Below are 9817 nucleotides of genomic sequence, written 5' to 3' on the forward strand. Positions count from 1 at the left end.
ACGTTCCGTTCATTTCAAATGACCCATCCTAATAGCATGAACACCAACCCACATGCTATTTTATTTGTTTTGGCTCGCCCAACGATTGGCTTCAAGCTCCGCTAGCAGTAGCGCGTCCCTTATGACGCAACAATTAATGAGATTAGGGAGCATATTTTAAGTTTTAATTCTTGCATCATTAGTTATGAGTTTCGAACCTTAAATGTTGAACTCACAAGTCTCGCAAACACATGGTCTGACTCTACGGCTGGCCTCCGCGCAAACGTGGTGACCGCACAACAAAGTTTCTAAAAAAAGGCAGTTGCCTGCAGCAGGCAAAGTCAAAGTATGCGGACGACGGACGGCGGCGCCGCCGCAACCGGGGACCGCAGAGAATCTAGCAGGACATCAAAACATCTTTCGTCTCAATCTGCTCCAGTTCGGGTTCTCAGAATCTCATCCACCCTATCCTATCATCGGGAGAATTACGCGACTGCTCACTCATTCTCTTCGGTCAATCCCGGAGTACTCTGCAACTGCAACCACAAGTCCACAGCCGTTGGTGGGGCACTGCAAATTCGCGATCTCGAGCCGGTGGCACGGACGAACCCGATGCGATTCGATGCGATGCCAGCGTCAGAGAGGTCCGCGCTAGCGGCTAGTCTTCGTCACACGGTACGATAGCGACGGCGAAAAGCGGCCCGCGGGGACGCACATCGGCACGGAACAAAAAGGACTAGTAGGAGCAGCTCTGTTCCGACTCTGAGCGACGCGAGACGACACAGTGCCCTGCGGCCTCTTTTCCACACCCACCCCCAACCCCGCGCGGCGGCGCTCCCACGCTGACGGACCAGGCCACTGCCTCCCCCCTCCCCGTCCTCCACCTGGATCGCGCCCGCGAGCGTCTCCTCCGCGGAGACATGGCCGGCGACGACGGCAACGGCAACAGCAGCGCCGTCCGCGGCGGCGGCGGCGGGAGCGGCCAGGAGGAGGTCCAGATAGAAATCGCAGGTCAGTTCGCTTCTGGTTCGAGCGCGTGATGAGATATCTCGCTGGTTCCTTGGTTGAATTCGCCTCGGATACGTGGAAACCCTGATAGTAGGAGCTCACCTTCATGATGTGGTCGCGCGGCCCGTCTTTGGCTGGGGCACCCATGTCCCGTAGACAAACAAAACTGCTGTTTATCTTGGTTCGTCTCCAAGGAATTTGGTGGTCCGTCCGTTGGTGGGGGAGTGAGCGCACGCGCGCGAGGTGTTCGATGAATTGTGTACGGCATCTTGGCCGTATGCAGTAACGGGTTTATTCACGAGCATGGCGAACTAGGCTTTGGATTAGTGTTTCCCTTGTAATCTGCATGCACGAATGTGAGTGCCAAATCCATGTTTCGTGCTGTGTGCTCTCCGGTGGTTAGCACTTTGCACGTGTGTGGTCATGCCACCCACCTCTACCTCTGCTGAGGGAGTAGGAGTTCCATGTGCATTCAAGTATTTTGTCAGTCATGCAAGATGCAACCCATGTGCATCCACGTATTTGGCCAGTGGTGAGAATCCCCTGTTTTTCGTTCATCTGACAGGGTTTTAAGGGCTGATGAGAGCAACAGCTAGACTCAATGCATCCATATGGATGGAATCCTGTTTGTTGGAGTTCGTCCAAACATTTTGTCATGTCTTACTATCATCCATGTTCGGAATTTACAGTTTGATTTGACCTGTCGGTATCGCTTTCCAATTGTAAATTGCAGGATCCTCCAAACCCGCAGTTTCCTTGGCCCATGAAGCACCCCCACAAAGCGCTCCGGTTAAGCACTGGCAATGGTGGTTGATGGTGGTACTGAACATGTTCTTCCTTGTGGCTGGTCAGACGTCGGCAACACTCTTAGGGAGATTCTACTACAATGAAGGTGGCAATAGCAAATGGTTGTCCACGTTTGTCCAGACTGCTGGTTTTCCGGTGTTGTTTGTTGCCCAATTTCTTTTCCGTCCAAAGTCACCTTCCACACAAGCAACTACCAGTGGCCCTGAAGCTTCTATCACCAAAATCACTCTGATATACATTGCCTTGGGACTCATCATTGCTGCAGACGACTTGATGTATTCCTACGGTCTATTGTATCTTCCTGTCTCAACTTACTCCCTCATTTGTGCTAGTCAGCTGGCCTTCAACGCCGTCTTCTCATATTTTCTCAATGCCCAAAAGTTCACCCCTTTGATATTCAACTCGGTACTACTCCTTACATTTTCCGCTTCGCTCCTTGGAGTTGATGAGGATTCTCCGAGCAGTAGTGATATCTCTCAAGGGAATCATGTATTGGGTTTTGTGTTGACACTGGGAGCATCGGCCACATACTCACTTATTCTGTCTCTCATGCAAGTTACGTTTGAAAAGGTTATTAAGAGGGAGACCTTCTCAGTCGTGCTGAACATGCAGATTTATACGGCATTTGTGGCTACATTGGCTTCTCTTGTTGGGTTGTTTGCAAGTGGTGAATGGAAGACTTTGGAGGGAGAGATGCACATGTTCAGCCCAGGGAAGGTGTCCTATGTAATGACAGTGCTATGGACAGCTATATCATGGCAGATAGCTTCTGTTGGAGTTGTGGGGTTGATCTTTGTGGTTTCATCACTCTTTTCAAATGTGATAAGCACTCTAGCTCTACCCATCATTCCTGTTTTCGCAGTGATTTTCTTTCACGACAAAATGGATGGAATAAAGATTATAGCTATGCTGATAGCCATCTGGGGTTTTATTTCATACGGCTACCAGTTGTATGTTGATGACAAGAAGTCTAGGAAGACTTCGTCCAGTGTGGAGGAGAATTCCTAATGCTTTGGTGCATTGTTTTCCAGACTTAATTTCTTGGTACTCAATGAGGTACTAGTTATTACTAGGCTTACTAGTAAGTTCATCAAAAGAAATATCATTTCTATATGTATAGAATGTTTTTAGTTTCTTCCCTTTTCCTATGTAAGCGATGTATCATCATGGGAATTGGGAAATAAGAAGGCAAAAGTATTTCTGAGACGTGCTTTCCATATTTTGCATCGTCATGCTAATAGTTGGTTTCCTTAAATATTCTGGATGTGCTTATTGAACACTGCATAATGGGCTATTAATGTTGGTTTGGTTCGGTTTGGCCCTTGCGGGTAGTGAAAACTACTGATTTGGTCTGTTTTGCACTGTGAGTGGGAGTTTCGGACGTATGTGCCAGTTCAGATTCTACTATTATGTGTCAAATCCCTTTTCTTGGTGCCATATTTTCTAATTGGTCATCCAAAATATAGTTACAGAATAAAACCGTTTTGTGGCTTAATCTGGAGGAGTTTCTTGTTCTTCCTTTTGTGTTCAATTTCTAGTTGTCATCTTGTAGAGTGCTGACTGTTTAAGAAGCAAGAACACATGGAATAAATGTCTTCTCTCTTTTTGTTTCCCATAGACCATAACATTGGCTACCCGATTGGAAGCACATACTTGGTTAAAAGGCATTCATTGGTTTTGTCCAAATGAATACAGAGCATAACAAAGGCCTTGCAGCTTGTATATATATGAATTTTGTGCTCTATATCCCATGGTTTTGTACAAATCCGCATTACATCCCGTACCACATTATTTATTCATATTATATGCCATAGTATACAGAGCCTGAACAAAATATGTTCACCTCTTAATCTACTTGCGAATTGTGATGCATGGTTGTGAATTATAAAACCTTATGAGCAGCTCCCAATTTTTTAATTATGCCATCCCCAAAGAGGTCAACCATTGTTTGAAAGAAAAGAGGTCAACCGTCGAGGACCACATGTGTATGATGTAAGGAATCTACATAACTAGAATCAGAATACCTGGCTATGGTAATATTACCAAGCATTTTCTTACTAGTACCTTTGGTAATTCGAGGGCACAGTAAGAGCTTGGCAACATAACCATTCTGTTTGCAAGAAGAGCTTCGGCATATTTGATGGTTCATGCAAGTTGAAGTTGACATTGGCTGAAAGAATCTTCATCGTGTTGCCCCATCATTGTTATAATATACCGTCTTAGGTTTCTTGATTATAATATTTTGACAGTCATGTGGAAGCAGCTATATTGTTTTCATCTGAACTTTATATGCATCCAACTTGGATTTGAGAGAAGTTGAGGAAATATGAACATGCTTGTTCGGTTGCTGTAGGTAATGGTGGCAGCAAATATGAACTACTCCTATGTGTTGTTATGGTATTTATGTGTTATATCTGGGAATTCGTACTTATGCTGCATAATTATTACTCTCTCTGTCAACAAATATAAGATGTTTTATATCACTATACTGTCTTATATTTGTTTATAGAGGGAGTATTTTTTTAGCCGAACCTGTAGGAATTCTTCCCACAGTTTTTTTTTACTGTGTTATGCAGAAGGGGGGAAAAACTAAGCTGAAGTTACAACAAAGAGCACAAAGAGTGCTCCAAAGTGCTGCATTATCTGAAGCTCTGCACCTTATGTGCTGCTCTGAATACTTCTTTCACTTTGCCCGGTGGACAATCCACTGCAACTCTTCTTCGAACTTGCGTCGACAAGCATACTGGCTATTCAGTCTTCAGGATTATTTTACTTACGTAATGAAGATTATGTGCTCCTCTTAGTTGGCCAAGGTGTTTGAGGCCGAGAAGCTAAAGGTTGTTCCTAATTCTCCTAGAGTGGCTCATCTCCAACCACAGTATTTTTGAGAATCTGTTATTCTACACGGCAAGATGGTCCAATCACCTTGTGCGTACAGTTTCGATTAGCACAGTCATGCGCTGCTTCACCATACGCCTGTGCTTCCGTTGAAACTTCCATGTTCACGGTTATCCAGCGACACCTGAAAACAGCAGGATGAGGGAGAAGTACGCGGCAGTCATCCTTGAACTTTCCCACCCAAAAGGTTTTCGCTGTGCCCCCCTTAAAACTTATCACCCAAGTGCTAAAAATGGACCGGAACTCGTTGGTGTTCGTTGAATACAAGGAAACGACTCAGAACTTTTAAAATCTCATAGTACTGAAATTGCCTGTGAACTTTGACTGGCCCCAGTTTGATTTTTTCAGCACGCATTCTCGAATCATCGAGTAAATAAGGATGGTTTGAAGAAGAAAAATGATGTACAGATTTGGTTCAGGTCATTTGCTCTCTTGCAAAATCTTCAGCAGTAGCATGCAAGGATCACAACACTAGGGCCATCTCAATGTTTTTTTTGTCTGAAGTGTGAGCAATTCTACTTTTGTTTTACCTTGTTTGGGCTGTTTCAGTTAAGCTGCATATTTCCCAGACTTAGTTATATATCCCAAGCTCCAGTTACAGGCTCCTTTTGATAGATTTCTTCTCTTCCAGGAAAGAGGGACTGCTTTCAGAGACATGCATATCTTCCCTGCATTATTTTGAAGCAAAGGATGATCCGAGACCGACGCCAAAGCTGCCTTTAGGAAGTTGCTGCTGTGTAATCGGAGTAACCATACATCCATAGCAGGTGATATACATTGCTTTATTGTGCGGTGCATACCTACAGTACCAATCATATGTTTCTATTATGAAGGTGAAGATATCTAATGCCAAATCATTGGGGGTGGCGAGGCTTAACTGCAGCATGTAGTTGCCCGCCACATCCTAGAAGATGCAACGTACATTGTTTAATTATCGTATAAAGTATAGCAGCTCATGGCAACACCACATTAGGTTTGTTGAAAAAGCGACGCATTAGCTGTAATCATGTTGCCCTTTCCACATAACATCCTTCTAAAAACATAAAAGCGATTTATTTTTAAGAAACCGTTTGGTGTGGATAGAGAAAAATAAGAGAGATACTAGTAGCTGTTTTAGTACGTGAACCAGCTTACATGATTGTTGGTTAGTTTATTATGGCTATTGATTATCCCTGTCTGTCTGATGGCCAAATCATTGTTTCCACCCTGTCTAGAGCATGTGCAGCAATTGCCGCCTTAATGCTGCATGAGTGGTCTGGTTAGACAAATATTCCCCTCTGGAGTTTGGTTAGGCCACATAATTCTTCTGGCGTGATTGTTATATACTTGCCACATGATGGGCACCCAACAAAATTACTTCAAGCCAAGCCAAGGTCACCTGCTCTCAGAATCTGCTTAGCGCACTGCTGAAGAGCGTGTGCTGGCAAGGATTTTTTCTCCATAAAGCTATTGGTATGTTTGCCTGTGTTGTGATACATGCATGCATGTTCCTGTTTGTCTATGATTGGGCTGTGTTTAGGTGACGAGCCGTTGGAGGAAAAGGCAAAGAAGTGATTTGGTTTGCTGAAATGCCGTGCAAATGATTTTGGCAGAAAGATTGCATGTGGGCCTCATGTTACCCTCTTTTAGTAATAATAGATTTATGTTAAAGAAAACATATGCATTGCACACTGCTGACGTTCTAGAGTCTGGGCAATGGGAAGATGCAGAAGGCAATTAATTTGACTTGGCTTCTTCTTCTCTTTACTGTTAAATTATTTCCATGCTTCAATGCATGTTTTGCTCGCAAATATCTGTCTGGCTAGAGTGTAGCTTGTGAGTTAGAACAGTGCTCCATTAGTAGCTAGGAACATAGCAGGAGATTGCAAGCAGCAGTAAAAGCAGGAAGGCATTGAATAATAATAATAATAACCGAAGGTTGCAGTAGATTTACATGGCAGCAACAGTTAACCCTACTAGTAATTGGGGGGGTGGTCAACCATGGGAGAACACTACGGAAGGCAAAACTGAGGACCCAAAAAAAGCCTTCCTCCCTCTTCTCCAATGCTCCTAGCAATGAGGGATGCATTCCCATCTTCAACAACAAATGGAAAATATCGACCGATGATGCATAAGGCACATACATATTGCTATTTGCTACTAGTAGTACAGAACAATGATTCTGAAGCATTTGGTTTACCAAAAGAAGCTTGTCCTTGAGGAGCTTCCCTTCTTCTTGGATGACTTGCCCTCGCCCCCTTTCTCCGCCTTGTTGCCGGCTTTCTTGCGGGAGCTCGTCGAGAACCTGGTGTGCCTGTCTTCTTCTTCCTCGTCCTCCTCCCGCTTCTCGCCGTTGTTGTCACCGTCCTTTCGATGGCCTTGGCTTTCTTTGCCGTCAGGCGACGAGGGCTGCGCCTTGACCTTGGCTGGTCCAGTCGAAGCATCGGAGGCAAGGGAGTCGTTGTCATCGCCATCGTCCTGGTATTCCTTGCCTCCTTTCCTGCCACGGACGAGGTAAGTGTAGCCATAACCATCATCGACATTGCTTCCATCGCTGCCGCTTCCCTTGCGGCTACCACCATCGTCGTCGTCGCGGCTTTGCATGGGGGAGACCAGGTACATTGTCCACCCAGACTCGCTGCTGTTGCAGCCCTCGCCACCATCCCCGGTGATATGGGAGGATTCCATGGCAGGCAGCCAGACAGGCAGGCGGGCGGGCAATGAGAAGATCTAGTGAATGAGAATGAAATGGAATGCAGAAACAAGAAGGGAAAACCAGAGAGGCTGAAGATAGCCAAGGGAACAGACGCAGCAGAAGTAGAAGTAGAGCAGAGAAGGAATGAATAACTACTTGGAGAAGAACACCGGATAGCTAGCTCTCTATTTATGCTTTCTCCGGGTCACTCATCAATGCAACACCGAGGAAGCCATTGTTGGCTAGTATCTTGTTTGTGCTAGCTCTTTGAATACCTACCTACATGAGGAGGAAGAGGAGGACATTGAAGAAGTCTCTGACACCCAGCCATCCCCTCCTCTCTTCATAGGAGAGGGCTCTGCTCTTGTGTTTGTGGGGAGAGGAGAGCGGCTGCAGGAGGGTGGCAGTGTCCTTAAATGGGAAAGCCAGCTTATCCTTCCAACTGTGTCTCATAACTTTCCCAACCATTTTGTTCTCTGTCTTGTCACCAAGCCAAGAGGAGGGGAGAGGCCTGTTTCCTCCTGTGCACTGCGTACGTAGCAATAGCATTGTCACAGGGTTTTCATCTGCCGTTGCCCATGTGGCCTCGGCTCATGGTGGGGGGCCTGGCTGGTTGCCCATCTGCTCGCTCTTGTGGAGGCAGCCGTAGGCACATGCACAGCAGGGCATGCAAACGCAGGACATGTCTGTCCATGGCTCGAGGGGGGAAGGACACGAGTGAGCTCATATGCCTTCTCTCGTGGTCGCCATCTGCTTTGCTCAACGACGGGCCATTCATTTGCACGCTCTTCACTGTTATCATGTATTCACATAGGGGATTTTTCTGCAATAAGCTCATTAGGCCAACTCCAACGCACGACTCCAAACGTACATAGTTTCGTCCGCTTGAGGTGACAATGGGGCCGTGTCCGCCAGATTTTTGGATGCGCCGGTCGTGCGTCCAACATGCGCCCGCATTTCGGCCGCATCTAGTCCGTTGTGCATATAAACCAACATACTAAAATGAAGCATATACAATGGTTCAAATTAAACATAGCAAATAGTTATACGTCCGAAATAGTCTTTAGAACCCAACCGAAAGAAAACAATATCAAATAGTCTCACAACCCAATCGAAATTTGTTTGCATGAAAAGAAATTAAACTGATAGATCTACTGGTTGCTAATGTGAGTCCATATGTGCTCAATCAAGTCATCCTCGAGCTGGACATGAGTACGCCAGCCCCACAATTCACAATGAAAATGGACAAATGGTTCGAAGGTTGCAGGAGGTGGCTGCTCAGGCTCAACATTTTCACCTTGGAAATCAAACCCTTGGTCATAGATGCTTTCATCACGCTCATCCTCCACGATCATGTTATGCATGATCAGACATGCAGTCGTCATCTTCCAAAGCTTCTGCGTGCTCCATATCAACACAGGGTTTCGAACGATACCCCATCGAGATTGAAGCACACCGAAAGCACGCTCCACATCATTCTTAGCACTCTCCTGTATTTGGGCAAATCTCTCTCTCTCTTCTCTCCTTGCGGATTGGGTATAATCTTCACAAGAGTGGACCACTGTGCATAGATACCATCAGCAAGGTAATATCCCTTGTTGTACTAGTGGCCATTGACCTCAAAGTTGACCTTTGGACAGTGGCCTTTTGCAAGCCTTGCAAACAATGGAGAACGCTGAAGAACATTGATATCATTGTGAGAGCCAGCCATGCCGAAAAAAGAATGATATATCTACAGATCTTGTGAAGCCACCGCTTCAAGTATGATAGTAGCACCTTTCACATGCCCCTTGTACTGCCCATGCCAAGCAAATGGACAATTCTTTCACTTCCAGTGCATACAATCAATACTATCAAGCATGCCCGTAAAGCCCCTCTTGGCATTGACAACAAACAACCTCTCTGTATCAGCGACAGTTGGCTCTCTAGGTACTCAGGGCCAAACACTACCACCACGGCCTTGCAAAAACTATACATTGAGAGGATACATGTGGCCTCACTCATACGAACATACCCATCCACAAGATCACCAGGAATTCCATATGCAAGCATGCAGATAGTCGCATTGCATTTCTGATAAGAAGAGAAGCCAAGCTTGCCAAGGGCATCCTCTTTGCACTCAAAGTATGGATCATATGCTACCACTCCCTCCCGAATACGATTGAACACATGTCTCGCCATACGGAAGCGGGGGCGAAATTTCTGTGGTTTGAAGAGTGCGCTATTCTCAAAGTAATCGGCGTAGAGAAGGGTGTGGCCTCTCTCCCTATTGCAGTTCAAGGCCGGAACATGGTCGAGGATTGATCCCCTGTACCGAGGCCGCTTCCTACTAATGTGGTCATGAACCACCAATGCAGCCGCCACTAGCTCTTCATCACCCGAGAACAAATCATCCGATGAACAAATGAAGTTGTGAAACAAAAACTCATCCCCGCTATCCATGATACCTTG

The 9817-nt window shown here is 45.8% G+C and overlaps 2 protein-coding genes across 6 annotated transcripts; one reads left to right on the forward strand and one right to left on the reverse strand.

Annotated features, from left to right (window-relative positions):
* Positions 1–752: 752 nt before the first annotated feature.
* Positions 753–6398, forward strand: LOC119317472 (probable purine permease 11). 4 transcript variants are annotated; one of them, XR_005153643.1, is made up of 5 exons: positions 753–990; positions 1721–2850; positions 4371–5197; positions 5324–5459; positions 5907–6398. XR_005153643.1 is itself a non-coding variant. In XM_037591939.1 (3 exons), exons 1-2 carry the CDS (start codon positions 900–902, stop codon positions 2800–2802), a joined length of 1173 nt encoding a protein of 390 aa, XP_037447836.1. In that variant the 5' UTR covers positions 753–899; the 3' UTR covers positions 2803–2850; positions 5324–5829. The 4 variants fall into 4 exon arrangements, 2 of the variants coding, with proteins under 2 accessions (XP_037447836.1, XP_037447835.1); XR_005153642.1 differs by lacking the exon at positions 5907–6398 and having other exon boundaries at positions 5324–5850; XM_037591939.1 differs by lacking the exons at positions 4371–5197; positions 5907–6398 and having other exon boundaries at positions 5324–5829.
* Positions 6399–6567: 169 nt separating this feature from the next.
* On the reverse strand, positions 6568–7735 carry LOC119317473 (protein SOB FIVE-LIKE 3-like). Of its 2 annotated transcripts, XM_037591941.1 has the most exons (2): positions 6872–7735; positions 6568–6766 (listed from the first exon to the last, which is right to left on the reverse strand). In XM_037591941.1, coding segments are annotated over exons 1-2 (489 nt in total). In that variant the 5' UTR covers positions 7360–7735; the 3' UTR covers positions 6568–6765. The 2 variants fall into 2 exon arrangements, with proteins under 2 accessions (XP_037447838.1, XP_037447837.1); XM_037591940.1 differs by having other exon boundaries at positions 6568–7735.
* Positions 7736–9817: the final 2082 nt, after the last annotated feature.

Source organism: Triticum dicoccoides, chromosome 6A, assembly GCF_002162155.2.
Source record: "Triticum dicoccoides isolate Atlit2015 ecotype Zavitan chromosome 6A, WEW_v2.0, whole genome shotgun sequence".
Classification (NCBI taxonomy): domain Eukaryota; kingdom Viridiplantae; phylum Streptophyta; class Magnoliopsida; order Poales; family Poaceae; genus Triticum; species Triticum dicoccoides.